The sequence below is a fragment of the Electrophorus electricus genome, chromosome 5 (genome assembly GCF_041902795.1).
Source record: "Electrophorus electricus isolate QZ-2024a chromosome 5, ASM4190279v1, whole genome shotgun sequence".
NCBI classification, from domain to species: domain Eukaryota; kingdom Metazoa; phylum Chordata; class Actinopteri; order Gymnotiformes; family Gymnotidae; genus Electrophorus; species Electrophorus electricus.
Window position 1 is genome coordinate 8,232,501 of NC_137501.1, and position 22,283 is coordinate 8,254,783.

Sequence of the window (22,283 nt, forward strand, 5' to 3'; positions counted from 1 at the left end):
ACCTGATTGTCAGGCTTGTTCATTTATAAATGCCCCAAAAGTGATGCAAAATATGCCTGTACTTCACCAAGAAAGAGAGAGACATCATGAATTATTGATCTGCCATCAGTGGTGAAGACGGAGTGTGCCTTAGGGGGGAGTCGGGCGGGGAGAGATATTAATTTTAATGCTCTTCAATCCCAGGCCGAAATTGAAAAGAAGGGCACCTGTATTGAGTGGCAGTAAACTTTGTTGTTCGCGAGATATTGACATGAAATGTAATAAAAAAGGGGTCATGATTTATCGTCGGTACACTCCATTGGGAGCGGTAATGTAGCCAACTCGAGAGGCCAGGGAGGGGAAGTAATGACCCCTCCATGCCCCCCCCCCCTCCCCCCCCCCGTGGAAGCTCATCCCCCACTTGCTCTCGTTTAATTAACCAACCTCTTCTCACTATTGATCTGGGAAGTTCCCTGCACAGTTGCCAAGCTGGTGAACTAGAGGCTAAGGTGTACATGGTTGAGGAGGCAGAGCCAGCCTGGAAGTAGAAATGAAGGTGAACAAGGGGTGAGGGATTCGTGTGCAAATGTGTTTCCTATTAATGTTTTCACTGTTTGCTGCAGGTTTCATAAATCTGAAGAAAACAGCCACCCCCACAAGTCATGTGTGCCACCGTATAGTTTACCCCATTTATAAATGGAAGCTGTTTGGTGTGATGTTAGATTAATTCAATATACAGTACACGCCCTTCCCCCCTCGGGAGACATGGTATAGCTGTATTCAGCACAAGTAGCAGGAGGCAGTCTGTCCCTGGTGGTCAATTTTATTACTACTCTTTAGATACTGTATGCCAGGGGGGAAAAAGTGGTCCCAAAAATGTCTGGCAGGGTGGAGAAGTAAATGAGGTCAGCTAGTCTGACACTTGAGCTGTGTACATGTCACATCAACACATGCAACAGTCAGCCATCACCACATGGCCATGCCTCTTGACCGGCTGCAGGGCGAATTGTCCTGTCAGTGCATGACAGCAGTAGAGCCCGGTCCTTGCTTCTAACAGCCACTCAAAGCATAATGTTGTCCAAATGTTTACATGAAAAAAAAAACAACTATGCAGCATTCAATTATACCAAACAATTAATTTATCTTCAAAACCACTTAATCCAAGTCAAGGTCGCAGCCTATCTTGGTGGCACAGACCCCATGAGAAGAACCAACACTTGATAGGACACTAGTCCATCACAGGTCAAAAATGCATATATGCACCCACTTATTCACACTGGGCCTAGTTGACAAACCAGCCTAACATGTATGAGGGAGGAAACCCAGAAGAACCTAGAAGAAACCCACACAGAAACAGTAAGCACATTCAAACTCGGCCAAGCCAGAAGTCAAACCCAGCTCACTGCAGCAGTGCCACCATGCCTCCCACACCAACCAAGTGCTTAATCAGGATTAAAGAATTTGAAAATGTAAAAAAACAAACAAAAAACAAACCCATACCCTCCCCCCAAAAATGCTCATTATGGTAAATAATGAGATTTGGGATAATAACGCAGCAACGAGTGCAGTGCGAAGTGATTCACGGTGTAATTTCCTCTGCACTCTGAAGCGATGGTGCAAGGAAGCTTCGTGTGGGACGAGCCTGGGCTGTCTGAGCCCACGGACGAAGAGCCGCCCCTGGCATGGTGCCTCTGAGAGGCCATCCACTTAATAAAAGTGTCAGCGTAGCTGATCTGCTGTGCCTGTAAATAACTAAGCAAACGGGCTGACAGGAGAGGGAGAGTGAGACAGAGAAAGAGAAAGAGAGACAGCGAAGAGGAGAGGAAGTAGTACACAGTGTAGGGATACAGCTAGGATTTAGAATACAGCTGCCTTTGCTCCTCAATAGCAATCATTTAAAAACACACACACACGCACGCACACACAGAGCCCAGGCTGTGTGCGACATTGCAGGGTTGCTTGTTGGTGGGGTTCTCAGCCACTCATGCTCATTGATAGCTCTGAGCATTGTCAGTTCTCCTGCTGAGCTCTAGGCCGATCAGATTTGGGCCGACAGCCTCCTCCTGCCCCAGCAAAATTGCGTGCAACAAAATTGCCACCCACGCATCACTGTCGCAACTGTCTCGACACAAAGCGCACTTTGAGCACAAAGCATATTGTAAAAGCAGCTACTGCCACACGGTTGTTTTGCCCTTTGGCTAAAGCTTTTAGCATCATGGCGTTCTCCCAACCCCTGAGGCTAGCTTCCATGAATAAATGCTACTCAGCCCAATTAAGCGCCATCCATTCACAACAGCAACTTAAGCTGTGTTTTGGGGCCATTCTCGGGGGTGGCGGGGGGGGGGGGGGGGTGTTTGTTACGCGTCAAGAAAGGTTAAGAACCTGGATGGAATTCAAAAGGGAGGATTATGCGATGGGAAGAGAGGGCTGATTGAGATGCCTCAGCTACACTCGGATACTACCATATTACAAGTCACTGGTTAAAAACAGAAAAAAAGAAAAAAGAAAATCCCCAGTGGTGCTTGAACTCTCCATATGAGAAGCCTCAGCTTCTTCCTGGAACAGGTTAAACGGCTGTACACAGAAGAAAAGGAGGCCTCACATCCAACATATATCACTCCAGTGCTGCGCCACTGACAGGGCGGTAGTCAAGACCCTGAACGGCAGCGTTCATTAGGAACACTTCCCCCTGCCCTTGGGAGACAAATTGCAATAAATTGTGCCTGCCTGTTGAACACACTGGGAACCTGCGACCAGTGTAGAATGTGCTGGGGTGGCAGGGTATAAATGTTTCCCCCTCACAAATCACGAGAAGATTGCAAGGCATTAGGTCTGCCGACGACAGTGCTATAGGAAGGCACGGCTCATTACAGTAGATTGCAGATACCATTCCAGGGTCTCCTCTCTGGCCCCGCGCTGGAGGACAGGACCAAAATTAATTTTGTATAGAGCCTGTATATTGTTTTTGAACAGGAGCCAAACACAGGACCCAGGTCGCCGCCGATTAAATCAGCAGCAAGGCATCTGAAGGGACAGCTCAGCCAAACTGCATTAGCACCGATCCCTCCAACCCTCCCCCACTCACTCCCCCACCTGTCCCTCCACCACCCCACACACCAAACCGATGAAGATATCAATGTCATCTTTCATCTAACCTTACTCTCTCCTCGTTCCCGTTCCGCAGGCTGCCTATTTGTGACGGACTATTTCACCCGGACGCCTCGCAAGCTCAACGCCTTCCGCTCCTTCGCCAGTGTGGAGCTGTTCCACTTCAGCGTGCCTGATGACACCGTGGTGGCCGTCTGGAACCTCATCACCTTCAAGGAGCAAGGGGGCACATTCGGGGACAACTGCCCCGACCGCAACGTGACAGTGTGAGTGGGCCGATCAGTGTGAGTGGGCCGCAGTTCTTCTCGGGGGCTTTCCGCCAACATCTGCTTTCGACAGTAAGGTTTCTCTGTATCGAACGACGATCGCTGACCACGCAAGCATGTTTGCTTGCGGCTCTGAAACCATGCGCACCGAGATCTATCCGGAAATGGTTTCCCTGACTGTGGGCATTCACAACTCAGTGTAGTGTTCACAGGAGATCTGCATTGAGATTGAGTGATATACTGTTTGGCATGGAGAGTATAGGTGCACCTCAACCATATGTATTTTAGAAGTTTATACAGAATATAGATATACTACAGTTAACTGTATCCTTTAATCATTGTGCATGGCTTAACAAATTTCAACAGCTAACAAATTTTCTGTTATTTTTTTTAGAATGTGAGATGGGAAGATATCAGTTTCCCCAGAACATAAGACGGGTTAAAAAGACTTTAAACAACTTTCTGAAATCACAGCAATGCACTTCAAATTGCAGTGTTGTAACAGTATTAGTTCAACACAACTGCAATTGCCTTACTGAACCTTTCATGCTGCACTAAATATTCTTTTAACTCACATTTGGTTGTTTTTTTTCTTTTTCCACTTCATTCCTAGGCTCTTGACTGGTCCTTGAGCGTTAGCCATGGCCTGAGCTAATAGCAGTGCAGAACGGTGTTTGGAGATTAATGGAAGTATCTAAGTTCCCAACTCATTAACTGTCAATAAAACTTCACATACATGGCCTGACTTTGCTTCTGCTGTCCAACTTCCAGAAAGACCCGTTTGTGTTAAATTTGTAGCATTATGCAGCGAAATACAAAGCGCATCCTTGAGGGCTATGGCTGCTAGTGACAGCAAACCCTGTCTCTGTGAGTTGTTAGTCAAAGACAAAGGAGTGTGTTTTATGGGCCATCTGTGTTCGAACACCTCAGTTCCTCCTGTGACCTTAAAACAAGAACACTGTGTGCGAAAGGTTAACAGGCCTTAAAAAACTACTGCATGGTCATCATAGTTTTTTTTTTTTTGTGATATTATGAAAACATGGATATGAAAGCATGAAAGGAAGGGCTTTCAGCTTGTTTCCAAGACCCCCCCCCCCCCCCCATCCCCTCGATATCCCATGCACTGGATCAGCTCTTCTGAGAACCTCAAGGGAAATTTGAAAGTACGGCATCGAGACTGATGTAAAACGTTTCTACTCATAATGTCAGACAGAACTATAGGGGAGCATATTGTAAGAATTAAACATACACCGAGATGTCACAGCTTGAGTGCTAATGAAAATGATGTCTTGAGGGCTGATGCAGAATAGATGGCCTGTCTATGCATAGAATATTGCTTGATAGCTTTGGGAGAGACTCTTAACAATTTATCTAATCTCATTATTTATATAGATTTTGGCTTGATTGGCTAGGAAACGCTACATACTTGTACACCAAGTTGCCAGTTCATTAGATACATATGTTTTAAATGTGTACTTACAGGTTACATTTTCTTTGTTTTTTTTATATTTTGTCTATATTTTATAATTTTTCTCTGCAACTATACTACATTGGCTTAATTTATGAATATCCTGTTTTAATGTGATCTCTCTGTATTTTGTGCATATTTTGAATCTATATATATTTATCAATTATGTTGTATTTTTAAGTGTTTCCATAAACATTATTTACAAGTTAATTTAAATTATAAATGTATAAAATCATCCAGCTAACACCTACCCTTTGGTTAAAATCAGGTCACTAATGAAAGAAGCCGATTAAGGATGATATGATGCATACAGGCTACAGCACTTTGGTAAAGTCAGCTGACTTTAAAAAACATCAGTGTTGCCAGAAGTGATGGACTACAGTTTAAACTTGGCTGTAAAATGCATGACCGCTGATTAAGTGCAGCTGTAGTGCAGGTATCCTTAATAAAGAGATCTTTTAGTGTATGCCTATGCAGTATAAGGTTTAGCCATTTTTATGTATTTATTTTAGGTCTGATGTATGCAGTTTGTTCTGGAAAAACAATTGAGTGTTGATGGATAAGTGTAGTTACTATTCATTTAAATGGCTGTTAGAGAGACCCTGGGTGCAGTTCAGTAACAAACCCTTGAACAGCACAGTGGAGAGCAGTGAACAACTGCACTGTATGGAGAAGCTAGACATGTCACACACTGCATGTGAGGTACGGCCGAACGGAGCGTAGCGCTAATTAAACTCTCTCTCTCCCAGATCCCCCTGCCCTCCTCCACGCGCTCCTTCCTCGGCTCGCCCCTAACCTCGCTGCTGTTTCTGAGCAGAGCAGCCCGGTTATCGGTCGCTGTGGTAACGACCCACGCATGGGTGCCCGCACAGTCGATCCGGCTGTCAGAAAGCAGGCAGGGGGCGCCATAACGAGGGGGGCAATTAAACAAGGTTCCCAGGGGGAGCTAAAACGTGTGGAGATAAGGCCGTGTGGGTGACGGGGCAGGGGGATGGAGTGGGGGGGGGGGTAACAGGACGGCTGTGAGTTAGCAGGGAAGAAGCCACACGCTGCTGCCTCAGGATCGATCAACCATGACAACTCTAATTAGGCCCAGTACAAACCATGGAGCTGGAGCATAGCAGAACTCCCAAGGTTGTTCCAGCACTTCCTGTCAAGGGTCTCTTCTGCCCTTGTATGAGCCTAGAATGATGAGCACATCTATTTGATTGTAATCTTTATGTCCTTCTATAGGACAGTCACAAAAGACTTGTGGTATCAGGTTCCCCTTGAGTGATGTTTTCTATAAACACGTCAGCAGTAAATGAGAGACCTCAATCATAATTCGGATGACAGTGACATATTTTTCACTTACTTTGGGCATGCAGGTTTTGTATATTTTCTTAGTTAAATTATTTGATCTACTTTAAATATATACTGTTTTTCCTTCATTCTTGTGTCAAAGTTAAGATATCAATCTGGGCTTTTAGTGTAATTCCCATCATATGCTCACTGAGGTACCAGTCGCTCTGAGTCTTTGTAACATGAGACAGTGAAAAAATGACTGACAACCTTGTGCCTCAATTAAAGCCTCTAACCCAATCTGCATTCCATGCCTGTTTGTTTAGACAAGAACAAGTACAGCCAGATTTATGCCATTCATTTGCATAATATCAGATCCAAGGGATGAGCACATCAACAAACCTAATCAAGGCGTAAATTGGAAGATGAGAGACATGAAGCCTGTAGATTTTTTTGTTTTGTTTTGTGGATTTATTTATTTATTTTTTGGTTTTGTTTTGATTTGTTTGCTTTTGGGAGGGTGGGTCATATGCAGAAGTGTGCAAACTTCTGTTGCTTGGCACAACTTACTCATGTGACTTCCAAAGCACAGCTCTATACTTAACTCTGTACAGAGCTCTATACATAGCTCAGCGCCTAGCGCTGCACATAGCTCTGTAGCTTATGTGTGATCCCACAGCTCACGCCGTGGGAAGACGCAGGTGTGGGACGTTCTTTTCTGTTGTGCAGCTGCTGTGCTGCTGGTATTAGAGTACTTCTGTCGCTTATCTACCAGTCGGTGTCATTAAAGCTTTTGAGGAGAAGAAGGTGGCTTTATGGCAAGCAGCACAGGTAGGCTTCTGCTCTTTCTGCTTCCAGCAAACTGAGACCCACTGCCCGTCCGCTGTCCGCGGTGCTGAACACACAGAGAGGCTTCTAAAATGTTTGAAGAGACTGTATGGTGTATCCATGAAAAAAAGAGCCAGGCTTCTTTCTTCCAGCAGCCAGCCTTTGCACCTACTAAAAAGAAAAGAACCTAATTGTCCCATTAGACTCTCTCTCCGCTTTAATTGACATTGGGGGGTTTAGAGGAGATTGACCTTTTGAAAAGTGAGGCAGCGCGTGAGCTGCTGCCCTCGTTGATTCCATCATGGGGATTCATTCACAGGGGACCTGAGCACTCCACACTGCATGGGCAGATCCAAGATTTTCCCATAATCCGTTCGGAAGCAGCACCAACTGGATCGTACCGCTCTGCTCAATGTTGCTGTACCATGGATGATGAAGCCATGGCTTTAGAATGCGTCTCTTCTTTAATTAGGCCCTGTACATGGCATTTGGGGTTAAATCTATCTTATGCAGATATAATTTACAATATAAGGTGGCAGGGAACAGGCACTGAGGTTTAATACATCAATATGAGGAGTGAACAGCAGTGGTGGACAAGACAGATAATGGGAGATGGAAGCTAAACATGGAGCAGGGCTCAATAGCACGAGTGCTTCATCATGAGCAGGTGTCAGCTTCATCAGGGTCCAGATGCACTTAGGGTAGTTATGGAATTGCATGTTACTAACCAGTGAAGCAAATATGCACAGGTCTTGTTTAAAGGATTAATTGCTAATGTTTCTAATAGCAGTTGAAGAGCAGTAGGGGACAGAGGTTACTATTAGACAAATTAGGTAATACTAAATGATATATATTAAATGGTATATACTATGGGACATATACGTTGGGCAGGTTAGTGTCTGTAAGTGATGCATTCTTTTCGGATTTTCAATTATGGTTTAAGGTCTATTTAAGTTGTCAGCTTGAACTCCAAGCTACAAGGCATTTTAAACACCTGTCTTATTATTTATTTTTTAATCTCAGGCAGTATTAATTAGTAGCTACTATAATTAATTCAATAATGAATTACTGTCAACTATTCAGTAACCACTTTGAAGCTAATATAAAAGGTATGTAGTAAGGAGAGTGAGAAATGAGTGTGCTCCAGTTCTACAAACTGGTTAGCTATGGCGAGTGAACAGAAAGCAGGGGGACTTTTCTAATAACCCTACAGTGCATCATCAGTTGCAATCTGAGTTCTTACCTGCCAAAGACGTTAGGCCCTCCTGGTTAGAGAAGTGCTCCTCTGGGACTCCTTGTCTGTCTGAAGCTATAGGGAAAAAAAAACATCACAACAACAACAACAACAACAACAACAACAACAAAACACAAAACCTCAACCCAGTGGCTGAACCACAGTAGTTTTGAAGACAGGGGGTAGACACTATGTCTACAGACAGCCAGACAGAAAGCAGCTGTTGTATTTGCAGGTGGGCCCACTTTGTTAAATATTCATAGGAGGGAGATGCGTGCTGCTGTGCACTGTGGAGTACACACTGTGGCATGTGCGCCAGTGAGATTGGTGCATGTTCCCATCCTCCTCCGCCACCTGTGAAAGCTTTCGGCGACCTTTAATCCACAATACGCTTGCTTCACTACTCAACCTTTAGTCTAATTCAACCTTTTCACTTCACTTACAGGCTCCAGCACAGAATAGAATCCAATGAGAAAAGTGCACAAGAAGTGCAATTGTCACCCTTTGCTGTGATTACTTTTCACAAGAGGCTTTTGCCTCTGAAGCTTGTCAGAGAGGACAATTGACAAACTGCAGTGTCTCAGTGCAATGGGCTGAGTGACAGTAATCACAGGAGGTGAGGCCTTTTATTCACAAGACTTTCATGTAGTATGATGTAGGGTAGATTCAGGTTGTCAGGCTCCTTTTTAATCTTGAACAGTGAGCTGGATTCAGAAGCACGAAACAGAAAGCACAGCCTTATTAGGCCTCTACAGCTAATGTTGAAAAAATTAATACCAATCAGATTTTAAAAAACTCAGGTCGCTGTTTGCATCTGGGCCCTTTTTCTCCACTTTAGCTGAGATTACAGCCTAGATGGAGCACTGTTCCATTTCAGTGCCCTCCAAATCCATAAGCATTACTTGAAACATTCACAGTAGAGTATAATGTTGGAATATTTGCTTACGATTCACTTCATGCATAATTTAGTATTAGTCACAATGCTCCATTTCACTTCCTGTAAAGGAAAGAGAAATTGCAGCATTTTCTGAATTCTAATTGATTTCAGGGTGACTCCCCATAGACATACCCATTTCTCTCTTTTTCTTTCACACACACACCCACACCCTCACACACACCCACGCACGCACACACACACACACACACACACACACACACACACACACACACACTGTTGTTTGCTCACATGAAATTAATTGTGCTGTGTTTATTGTTTGTTTGATTTATGAAAACTGTGATGAGAAAAGCACAGGCATAAGCGCGCACTGGGACTTTAGATTACATTACACAGTGATGACTGGGGACACATACTTCTCCCTGAGTGAGTGAGCGTCCAGCTCCTAAGTTGGCCACAGTGTAGCAGATGTGTCCGCTGTGTAACAATGTCATTTGTCCCTCCGGCTAACAGATACTTCAGGTCAGGGGCCCCACCAGTGATCAACCCCCTGAACACCCGCTTCCCGAGGGACACCATCATCCCAGGGTCCTTTGCTGTCACTCTGACATGGACACTGCCCAACCGTACCACAGGGGTGTTCAATGTCACCAGCCCCCTCCCAGGAGACTGGTTCCTGGCCGCACACCTGCCAAAGGATGAGGGGAAGATTTCTGTCAAGGTGAGCCTGTGGAATGCAAGCATATCCGTGTCCAGTCAGAATAAGGACTCAGCTTTAAAGATGGACAAACTAAAAGGCTTTTTTATTATAGACTTTAATAGACACCTTCTTCTGTAATGCATAATTCTACATCTCCTACTCTATCTTGTAAAGCTATGTTAGTTTTTTAGGTGAGTCAAAATCAAGAAATCTTTTTGTGACTGTCCATCATGAATTACTACTTTTGACAGGTTTACGATAGAGTAATTTTGTAATTTTGTTTTTAAAGAATAGTTTTTGTTGTTTGGGGACAAATGTGAAACAACAGGTTGTATGTCACTTGTATTTTAATTAATTGAGCATTGTGTGTCACTGCATGACAGAACAGAAGCAGATGATGATAATCATGATGATGATGAAAGAAAAAGTAATTCAGAACACCCTTCAGCCTTCTCATACTGACAACCCTCAAACTCATTAATCTGTATATGAGAATTATAGCAGACAACTTTTTTTCTCTGGAGGAACAGCCAATAAAATGCATTTCCTTCTTGAAAGAATAAAATTATCAGGGTTATAGTCAGGGTCAATCATGCATCATGGGATATTGTTAAATTATTTCGTGTCAGCAGTTGCTAAATCAGGGCCTAATAATGGCTTCCTGCAAGTCAACACAACAGGTGTACAACAGGCTCTACTATTCGCATTATTCCCCCCAGGGAAAACTGAAATGAAATTTAAAAATCAGAAACCTGAACTGTTTACAGGAGTCCTCTACTTGGAACATGGTATTCTTATGTTAATACTGCTTATAATTATGTATAGATTAGCAAGTGATTTTGCATCATTATCTCACCTATAGTATATATAAAAAAATTGTGTTATGCATTATAAATATATTTATTTTAATCTACATGCACTTTCATTGTTTGTCTGGTTAAAATCATTGCTTTACTGTGAGAAAAGCATCTGTAACATTCACACCTGTGTATGTTGTGTGTCTGGTCATCAGTGGTTTTGCTGTCTCATGCATGGTGCAAAATGTTCAGTAGCTTGTGCACGTGAGCTAAGTCCCAGAAATGAAGTAAGTCTTTTCCCAAGAAGCATCCGACCTTTCACTTTCATCCAGAATCCTAGTTAGTTTTGTCTGTGAACACAGTATAGCCAATTAGCCAGACATAATGGAAGGCTTATGCTAATTGACTTGTAAACAATTCAGTGAAGTGTGAACTCTGATCTGGTGGAAAAGAAAGTCTTCGTATTTGTCCCCAATATATAACCATATTAGGGATCAGTTTGATGCCAACATTAATATACAACGACTTCTCTCATCTCTCATCGCTCCTTCTCTCATCTATCAGAACTTTCATTACTGGTTACTTATTAGTATGGAATTACATTTCATATGGGAACATATGCCCAAAGTGTATGTATCCTTACCACCTCTAACTGGTCTGCCTTTTGACAAATACAGTGTATAATCTGGAATATAATCCTTATGTGCTATCTAGAACCGTTTGTTCACAATATGCATCCTTGCATTACTCCTGTTTTATTGTCAAAGATCTTTGGTGTCAATCTGTTGTGCTTTATCTTTCCTCTGCATGACTTATCTCTTTCCCCAGTTGGCCTACCCTTCAGACTTTTAGCTTAATTAACTGCAAGAGTTGCAGTGATAGGGAACGTCCACTCTACTGGATTATGCACAATCCTTTTCCTCCCTGTGAACTCCCTATTTAAGGATGTCATTTTTTCTCAAGTCTTCCTACCAGCATCCAATTAGTGTGCGGCACTCTGGCCTTTACTAAGAACCTCAGCAGCGACAGCACTGGTGAAAACCAGCAGACTTACAGCAGGGCCTAGCTGGAAGGGATAATTAGGGGTAGAGCCATACCGCAAGAACAAATCTTTCATTTATCAATCACTGGGCAGCAACAGTTTGGACCCAGTTGTCTAGGGATCTTCCAGGGTGAACACATTTGTCAGCATTTCAACGATGACCGAGACTTCTCCTGTAAGCATAAGATCCCCTGTACGAGGTGCTTTGCACTTTTGAAAGCACAGCAGCTGATGTCACAGAAACATAATGGACGGCAAGAGGGTCAGAATGCAACCTTTGTGACTTAACCAGCTATATATTACAAAATATACCACTGAATCGTTGCTCACAGCTAGATTCTAACTTGCAGCGCCTCCTCTGATTGCATATATTTAAGGAAAGATCTGGCATGCTGTTGGCACAAACTGCTCCGGGCTGTGCTGTTGAGATTAGAAGGAAATGGGGGCTCCACTGATGCCTGGTGCGATGGTGCATGGAGCTGGATACTTACGGCAGGGCTGTGGCACGCCACATCCGCCGTATGTGCTGCTGACTGACAAGCATGCCTCTCTCGGTGGATATTCAGGGGGCTTCTTTATGAGCAAGCAGCCACAAATGGAGTTAACAGTTAGGCAGCTGGAGAGAGAGAGAGAGAGAGAGAGAGAGAGAGAGAGAGAGAGAGATGATGGAAATCACAGCAGCACAGATCAGCCAGCCGTCTCTGTTTGAGGCGGCTGCCACCGGGGATAGATGATGACCGGAAGCGCTGCTGCCTGACAGTTTGCCTCTTGCTAACCAAGGCTCTCAGGCTGAATTGCTGTGCTAATTAGGAGCTGTCAGGAGCTTGGAGATTGGATGATCCTGCCCAGTGCACCAGTGTTTGTTTTGGACACAGGCCACAGAAGTTGGGGGAAAGCTGATAGTTTAGTGATGGTGTGTCTTGCCACTGCATTTCTAATTAGCTGTTGTCAACAGGCTAAAGGCAAGCAGATATCCTGATACCCGTTCCTAACATGTCCACATTATTAGCCAGAGGCAGAGGTTTGTTGACCCAGAAACAAAGTTGGAGCAAGGGCATCCTTAAGTCCTGGGTTCACTAGAGTTTGGCTTGATTGAGAATACATTCTAATAGTGTTTGTGGAGAAGTGTCAGTTATTACTCTTCCTTTGTTACATGGCAATAATATTTAATAAGGTGTCACTTAGACTAATGCAATTGGATCCTCAAAAAAAACAGAAACATGAGAAGATTATCCTTGTGAAAGCTACTGTTCAAGCCATGCTTTTTTCTCCTTGCCTGCCAAACTGAAGTAAAGTGAGAAGGTCCTAGATTACCCATTTGGGGAATAAGCCAAACCTCAGACCTTGGGTTTTCCAGCCTTCACTCATGTCATTACTGGAGCTGATGTGACCTTGATGGAAGTGGGAGGTTCGAGGCTCAGGGACGGCCTCTTAAAGAGCAAGTGTATGGCAGGTTAGAGCTGGTTGCACCACTAATGACATCACAGATCCCTGAAGGGTCTTTGCTAGACAAGTGATTTATGGATGTTCAATATTGCTTATGTACACCTTCCTCCAGTTTGCTCTACTTCTAAACACCAGGCATTCTACCGCTCCACAGGTGAACACTTGCTTCAAAGTTTGCTCACAGGCTGCTCATAGAAGTTACAGAAGTTACAGCCACCATTGGCACCACACTGATTTTCACAACAAACAGTCACCTATCAGGAAACACTACCCTCTATTAACTGCCATTGGCATATTCAGCCCCATACTAACACTATTTACTCAGTAGCAGCAGAAAAAGCAGAGTGAACAGGCAACGAAGCGACACACACCACGATGCATGGGCCTCTCCTGATTCTGCATTAAGGCTGTGCCAGATGCTTCAAGAAGCCCCAGAGGCACAAATTGTCACCAGTTCACTCCCTGTCTGCTCCGGTGCCACCCTTGAGGCCACGCAAGCCTGTGCAGAGGGTTTGAATTACTTTTGCACATCGGCCAACTCAGGCCTTGAGCAGAGAGGCAATTACTGCCCCCTTCCAACAACCTCCTTCCACTCCCTAGCTAATCGAACCTTTCCATCTGGGTCTGGATCCGGGTGAGCCACAGACAGCCTCCCTCTGGTCGGATCACCCAAATGAGGGCGTAGGAAGATGCTGTGTTGATGGGAATGACAAATTTCGCACGTTGGAGACCATGGCAGAGCGAGGTGAGAGGAGGTCAGAGGCTGCTGGCGAATGAGGGGGAGGGCATTCAAAGCCGCGGCTGTGTCTGCCTCCTTTAGCAGCAGCTGTGCCTGTGTTTTATGTATGCAGTCATGCACAAACAACAGATGGGGCTCCTTCTCCAGTGTGTTATTTAAAGGTGGCAGTGGTTAGCACTTCCCCTTCCATCCTTATTATCCTTCCACTCCGTTGTGCCATTGTGAGCTGAGGACAGAGGCCTTTTGCCTCCGCAATAAACAGTGTTGAACCCTGGAGGGTCCTGGCAGCCTTGAACGATAATGCCTAAAAGATGCTTTTGTAGCACTGTAAAAAACAACACAAAACTAAAGCGTTTACCCATTAGGCAATTTGTTAACAAACATAGCAACAAGATTGAAGTGATAACAAGAATCCTGCCCAGAAGGCATCAAGCTATCGTTAAATTGTCCCTTCTATGTCCAGACAGGAGGTCTCAGGAATTCCACAGTAGACAGAGATCAGGATAAGTGATTGCTGGACAGCTTGGGGTGAATTGGATGAGCCCGCTAATCAAGCCAAGAGTGAATTAGACCTTGATAATACACAAGAGATAATGAGCAATGCATAACTCCCCCAGCAACACGGCCGACAACACCTACCCAGTGGAGCGGATCCACGCAATCGGCTGTAATGAAACAAGAACGTGCTCCATCACCATCGGTATGGATGCCCTCTAGCATGTCAAAACTGCTATGAGTTAAAGTTTTTTAAAAACTAAGCTTCCCTTCAAATATTCATAAGACCATGAAGGTATTAAACACAGCCTCTATAATGTAAGGTACAGTCTCTGTGTTATTATTAATTATGTACTTCATAAGTACAATTTTGTTCTTATTAGACAACTTCTGTAAAAGTATTGAATTTAATATTCCCTTCTGTTGGGGGGGAGGGTTCCCTCACTATTTTTTTTCAGTTGTTGATGAAAGTTATCAATATAATCAAAGCAATTAAGGGCAGTGTAAAACTTGTAGTCAGCATGGTAATGGTAATAAAGATTTTAATGAACATACAATTCTGATAGCAAGGATAATTTGAAGTGAATTGTAAACTTGTCCTTTGAGTCCTAATGGATGTGGCAGAGAACATTAGGCACCTTCTCCAACAGCAGGACATTACAGAACATGTTCCAGCATGTAAAAGCATGCCTATCCAGACATTTCTTTGCTAAAAGTAAATAACTAAATAAATCAAACAACTAAAACTGCATTCGACATGCTTTCGTACTGAAGAATTAATGAAGATCTAATTATGAGATAACCATTGAGGCGGCGAAAAGCATTATATAATTAAATGTGCATCACCGCGGGCCAATTAGTTCTTCATCCACCCCCGCCCCTTTCCCCATTCTTTGCCAATTCCCCGGACAGAGCAGACAAGCCCTGGAAGTAGTTTGTGCTGCCACTGTCTTCCCCTCTCAGGATTATTGTTTTACCGCACCGAGCTGACAGGCGCGGCGATAAATCAGCTGCTCATTCCCTACCTTATGTAGTAATAACATGGCTGACTGACCTCAATAGGAAACCGCCAATGATTTGCAGCAGGTCTCTGACAGGACTGCCGCAAGTATCGGTATGTGAGAATATGTGCCCCCACCCCACCCCACAATCACCCCCTTTGGTGTGCGTGGAAAGTGCGGTGCTACGTGTCACCACAATATCCCGTGTTGCTCTGAGCTGCCTGGCGAACCTTGAAGGCGGAAGTTGATGGAAAAACAGATTTCAGGTTTCGCATGGCACCCATTCCCCCATCGCCGGATAGCTGGTATGCTGGGTTGCTGGGCTTCTGGGTAATTGTGTACAGGAGGCATGCTAAGAGAATTTCCACTTTGGAGTGCTTGGAGAACCCCTAATGGGATGGAGGGCAGAAGAAGAGCAGAAGAAGGAGGAGAAGAGGAGGAGGGGTGGGGGTTAGCCACTGCTTGACAGTGATGAATGAGGGTGGGGGTACCTGTGAGAAACAGAGGCCAGGGGGTGAATGATGAAATGCTGCATTGTAATTTGGCAGGGTGTACCATAATAAATAACACAAGCTCCTACACAGCCCCCCCACAACCCTACCTCCCCAGCCCAACGACAATTCCCCTTCTCCCCCTGGACCCTCCTCCCTCACCCCAACCTGCCATGCAATCTCCCTGTGAAAATGTGTCCTTGCAAATCTATACAGCTCATCTCCTCTTTAATTGGTGCCCACACCACCTCTAACTCCTGCTGAAATTAATGTGTTTTTACCACTTGGGAAACTAATATGGAGTTCTGGGCACCTCGGCCAACTGTGATCCTCTGCTGTTGGTTCCAACAAAAGCAGACTCTGCAATCACAGGTCTGTTTTAGGCACTCTCAAATTGTTTTTGGCAGTTTTAACACTGGGTTCTGTTTCTGTATATGCTTGAAACCTACAAGGCTACCAGAGTTTTGACTGTGGTACAGAGAATTCTGTTATGTCATTGTGGTGTTACATCAGTAGATGTGGAACCTGGAGTAGTTACAGATTAGACACAGGCATATTTGAATTGGGCCAATTTTTTCTACTAAAAGACCAAAAAATCCATCCAATCCAATGTAATATTATTGCATTATGAAGAGGATGTACAAGTAGGGTGTACAAGTGATGCACTTTATAAGAAAATCCCAAAATGCAAAACAGTATACTTTCAAAATGAAGAAAAACACATTTGGAGACATTTAGACAGATTGGGATCCTGTGGACAGAAACATCCCCTGAGTTGAATTAACGCCTGGAGGGTTTAATTAACACATTGTTCAAGCCCAGCTGGGAACACTAGGGATTATTAACTGGGAATTTTGCAGTGTCACATTCCATACTACAGAGTGAAAAACAATTAAATTTACACACTGTCCCCCCTCAGTATAATTCTATATGCTCACAAATGTATTTATTTATTTTTTTAATCATTTGTAGTTTGTGAGAGGTGTAAACTGTCAAGCAGTGTGAGGTAAAGGTGCTGTCACACAAAAAAAGATATGAATGAAAGTTCTGGAAAGTGATGGTGCTGTGATAACTTCACAGTGAAAATAATAACTGGGTTTTAATTGGAGCTGCCATCTTCTCTGATATTTTTATCTCATTTCACAGCATGTCTTGACTTTGGATATCAAATTCTGATAAACAGGTTTGAAATTGAACGCTTTGTTTTGTCCTTTTGTTTTTTTCTTTAGGGTCTTCGAGAAGAATGTCAGTACCTCTTCCAACCTCAGCTCATAGTCCAGAGGCTGATAGGAATTTCGGTGCTATACCCTGGCTACTTCATAGACCAGATGATTCCAGTTCACAATAAATCTGTTCTCTACAAGTGAGTGGACTTGTTGCACACAGTCAAAAGCAGTCAGGCAGACCAATGGACAAAGACACACACACAGACAAACACCTCCTCCTTTAGCCAATCCCTATTTTATCCCACAGTCCTGACTGCATATTCTAGAGTCTACAGGACATGTCAAACTTAGCCTATGTACCACAAGAGCTTTCTGCATTCAAAAGGAGTACTCAAGGACTCTTATACCTGCACACAATCAACCACTGCAATCACTTAACACTGCTTTTCAGTTACACCATCATTACTCTTCCTGACAGAGTTGTCCTCTACCACTGTGTCTTCTACCTTACTACCAAACAATAACATGAAAACACCCAGGCATGTTCCATTAAACCACAACTCACCCATATATGTCCACTGTTCCAAAACAGTTATAAAATTAAATTAATTGGATTTATTCAATTAACATATGCCACACAATAGCTAAAAAAACAAACAAAAAAAACAATTTTACTGACACACACCACAAGGAAAAAAAGCCTCATCTTCCAACTGATTTTCTGTCACAATTCCCAATGCCAAACTTTCTTTTTTTCTACATGTAATAGCTATAATTACACAGCTTAACGAAGTGGTTCATTGTTTATTGACCTGAAATATTTGAACACTGATCCATACTGAAGATATGATTGCTATCTAACTACTGGACGAGACAAAGGAGTATCATTTAAAGGTAACATTAAAGTCCAGTTAGCCACAGTTAGCATCTCTGCGCTTTGCCTGCCATTATCTTTGTTAAGAACTTTACCATGAGCTCTACTGAACAGAACTCTTCTCCTCTTCTTCAAGCTTTTTTCACAGCTGATATAAAATATGAAGCCAGCCATACAGCTTATCTAGGACTTCAGGTAACATTTTAATATACGTATCACTTATAGTGGATATGGAATGGAATCTCTTATTGTGACAGCATAGTGCATCTAAAAATTTTTTTATAAAAGAGCCTAAATGAACTGTTGAGCAATCACAGCAGATTAGGGAATAAACTATTGCTACAGTTCTGTTACATGCAAAACAAATGATATAATTTCAACCAAATATTCCATCTAAGTGGAATGACCCCATCCTGGAACAACACGCATCCTTGACAGCAGGAATGCACACATACAGACAGACTCAAACACACATACAAATGCACACACACACACAAATGTATTGACTCACTGCATTCACAAACCCACATAGGCTAGCATGCACAAGTACGCAAATGAACTCCCGCGGAAGCCCAGCTGGGAATGGTTGATTGTTCTGTGATTAGATGATGCCGAGTGGCTCATTTTTCCACAGGTAGACTCCACACCCATCAATCTAATGTCTGGTTTAAGAGCTTCAGTGATGCTGATTAAGATGCCTATGCCATTTGTAGTACAGCTCAGCATACCAACAGCAATATGTCTCTATGTCTCAGAGTCACACACACTTATACACACACTCACACATACACACATGCACATCCATGCACACACACATGAACTTTACCTTCATCATTCTATATCCTGCATACAGCATTTTACAGAAGATTCCCTCTACCTAAGATATGTTTATAAAGAATCTAAGGAATCATAATACTTAATGTGGTTTTATGAATGTTTGATTTAACATTGTTGGATTTCAAAGGTCATTTGATAACACTGAAGTCTGTAGGCCTCTCTTATATTTCATGGAATTCTCTGCAGCATTTACTGAAAGGCTACAAAGAAAGGCATTTGGGATTTACAGATTTGCCCACTAAATTATGGTCTTGTTATATGCACCAAGGCTCAATGAACAATTAAATTAAGTTTTCATTTGATTAAGTTAAGCTTTCATCAGAATACATATTACTCAGTAATTGATTTTATTTAATCAATTGTGAAATAAACATAATGGTGCAGAAAATAAAAAAGAAGATAGAACATTAAATCCTGAACAAAAGTTTTCTTCTTTGAGAGAAAGAGAGGGAGAGAGAGAGAAGAGAGAGGGAGACACTGTTTAAATTCAAAGTAACCTATTTATGTTCTTGATGGATTGTATAAACAAATTGCTTTTTGTCTGATTAAGTGTTTGATGTGTTTTTCACATTGTTTAATTATCAAACTAAAAAATAGGAGAGAGAAGCAATTTTGCCTTGGGTAAAAAAAGGACAACTCGCATTAATCTTATGAATAACCTACGCTTCTCTGCGCAATTCAGCAAAATATGTCAAATCTTATAGCTCCGTCATCTTGACTCTAAACAGGTATTGATATGTTAATGATAATGGTCCACCAAGTCATACATTTTGGCCAGTATGAAGCTATGTTATAGCATGTTATGTTTGCTGGGTACTATTCTCAGGGTATTTAATCTATAAATGAATGTGTGGTGAAAAGCTACCTAAAGGGCTTTTTATCTCTTTGTTCCACATAAACAAGTGTTAGATAATTGCAGTCCAGAGGCTCAAGAATAAATTTGCATCCCTACCCCTGAATCAAAATTAATGCGCATTATTATATCATAGATGCATTAAAATTACAGGACAGCAATTACTGATACTGATTTTGATTATATGTTATGTAAATATAAGATAAATATAAAAGGCATTAAAGGGAGAATTAAATGCACTAGGGGTTTATTCTTTTTTTTTTTTTTTAATTTTTTTTTTTTTTTTACCAATCTGATGTGCAGTGATCACAGCATACAGTATAGTGCAGTTAGCAGAATTTCTAACCTCAGAGATTGCTGGGCTTTTGGATAATAACAGTACTCTATAAATATGTTGGGATGGCCTGAGGGTGCTTCTTTAATCTGTCCTGCTGAGGAAGCATCCCTCTTCCTGTACCATGCATATACATTCATAAATGTGAGCAAATATGTCTGTATTAACAACACTGGATAATAGGCTCTGCCTCACCTAACTCCTTTCCTCGCTGTCCTGCAGGGTATTCATTCCTAGCTACATCTCTTTGGTGAAGGTTCAGCTGGGGGACTGCAGCACCAGAAACCGGAGCAATGAAGGCTGCCCTGTGCTGGTGAAGATGCGAGCCAGGGCTCCACCTGTACACAACTCCAGTGCTGTTGACTGCAGAGAGAGCAAGCCCTGCGAACTAGAGATGCCACTGCTGTCCTGGGAGCAGTGGTATTACATCCTGGTGGAGCGCTACCTCAGCCCGGCAGATGTGTACTTTCGCATCGGTGTCCAGGTTAAAGGTAAGGTCTTACAGACATCTTAAATGACATTCTTAAGAAAAGTAATGCTTTCATGAGACTGGGGTTTGAACAGTAGGCTGTCCAATTACTCTGCTGTTTGATTATGTTGTAGTCAGATAATGACATATACATAATATTACATAGTCATTTATAACAGTTTAAACAGGTCAGGGTAAAACTACTGAAGGGCACTGTTTAGAAGGCTACATGACACCTACATAAGGTGCCCTTCATGACAACTGACTTAAACACACATAAACATTTATAAATACTTATTCTAAAAAGCATCAGCTTCCATAAAAATTGGTTTTGTCAACTTTGATGTCAAGATGACAACAACTATGTCAAGTGACACAGAATTTAAGTGAGATTAGGCCATCATGACACTTTGTGGGGACAAATTACATTATGACACGTTATGACAAATGACTTTGTAACTCAGCCATTTTTTGGTATGTCAAGGTGACATACCAAATGATGATGAAATGTCGCAGCTTGCCAAGTAAAGCTACTGGTGAAAGTGAACAAAAATGAGGAGTTCAAAAAGATGCTCTGTTGTATCTCCTGTACTATCATAACAATTAAGTGAAAAAACTGTTGTGGCATATTTTTCAATGAGGTTGCCCTTTAATCTATCCCCTTTTACCTTTTTTAATGTTTTAATTGGCTTTAAAAAGAGTCAGTAACTCACTCCTGCTGTTTATATCTGCAACAGTGGACCCAACAAAAAACCCATCAGTTCCTCACCAATAAGTGGACACTTTTTGCCCAACTGTGGCCCTATCATGTGGCGTGACACCTTGCAGTGGCGCACTTCAATGCAGACATGCCTTCACGTGATGGGAGACAGGCACATTGCAACAGGGAATCCTCGAGATGACCCGAGAACCATGGCAAGAACGAGCTGCTGGGGAATGAATCTGCTCAAGGCCATTTTGCTGGCAGGGGATTCTACCCATGCGTGCCCCATGGCATGATGCAATGTTCGGACACTCCGAGCCATGCCAGGGTTGATGGAAACATTTCAGCCTGGCACCATCAAGACTAAAGCAGAACAGCTTGATGACTTGACACGGGATCCATTAATTCTTTATTGGGATTTATAGCCACAAATGTTGACAGCATATGGCTCCTAACCATTGCTGGGTGTCAGCACCTGATTGCTTACCAATTAAAGCATTTGGGCATAGTACGGGCCTTCAGAACACTGGGATTTCATTGCAAAGAGCATTTTTCCCCGTTTGAACCAGGTGGAGTGGTGAAATGGTCTGGTGACAGCAGCTGTGTCATAAATCTTGGTAAGAAATTGGGATACTCACTGGGCTCAGACAAGGCCACCGTCAAGGAATAGAATCGACACCGTTATTCTGCCTGATGGTACAATGAAGTGTTGATGAATTCCTCCACACTCTGCATCTTTAGCGAATGTGATAAATACTACAATTGGATTGTGCAGAAACTGTGAAATAGATGAGAGATTCAATGCAATCACCTGCACCATACTGTTGCAGCAGAGCATGGAATGTACACCCTAACAGTGTACCTGAGTTTTTATCTGTCAAAGAGGGTGGCATTCTCTCTTGGCTTTTCTATTTGTTCCCATATGAACAACAAAAATGTACAAACTGAAAATCCATGTCCTGTAAATCAGTACACTTAGCATCCCTAATATTTGGTAACTAATGCTGCCTCAGTTTCTCTTTTTCAGCGATTCGTCATTCATCTTGACTTATCTAGCTTGCATCTTGAACGTAGGCTAATATAATTCAAAGATTAGCAGCAACAATGTGCCTAATTCCTTTGTTCTGTGTAATACAGAGAGACGGATATGAAGACGCTTTCCATCTAGGCAAATTTGAAAACAACTGAATGAACCTTTTAAGACTATCTGATGGACGTGTGAATGGAAATGCAGACAACAGCATAAGCAACAAAAAAGAGGCCAAATATACATTTTA

The 22,283-nt window shown here is 42.7% G+C and overlaps 1 protein-coding gene across 1 annotated transcript in view; it reads left to right on the plus strand.

The window, feature by feature from the left end:
• The window catches only part of tmem8b (transmembrane protein 8B), a 97,839-nt gene that overhangs the window by 26,203 nt on the left and 49,353 nt on the right, over positions 1–22,283 (plus strand). The window contains exons 2-5 of the mRNA XM_035530385.2: positions 3,164–3,353; positions 9,573–9,780; positions 17,000–17,133; positions 20,057–20,325. Of these exons, the coding sequence (XP_035386278.1) occupies positions 3,164–3,353; positions 9,573–9,780; positions 17,000–17,133; positions 20,057–20,325 (801 nt within the window). The remainder of the gene's footprint in view (positions 1–3,163; positions 3,354–9,572; positions 9,781–16,999; positions 17,134–20,056; positions 20,326–22,283) is intronic.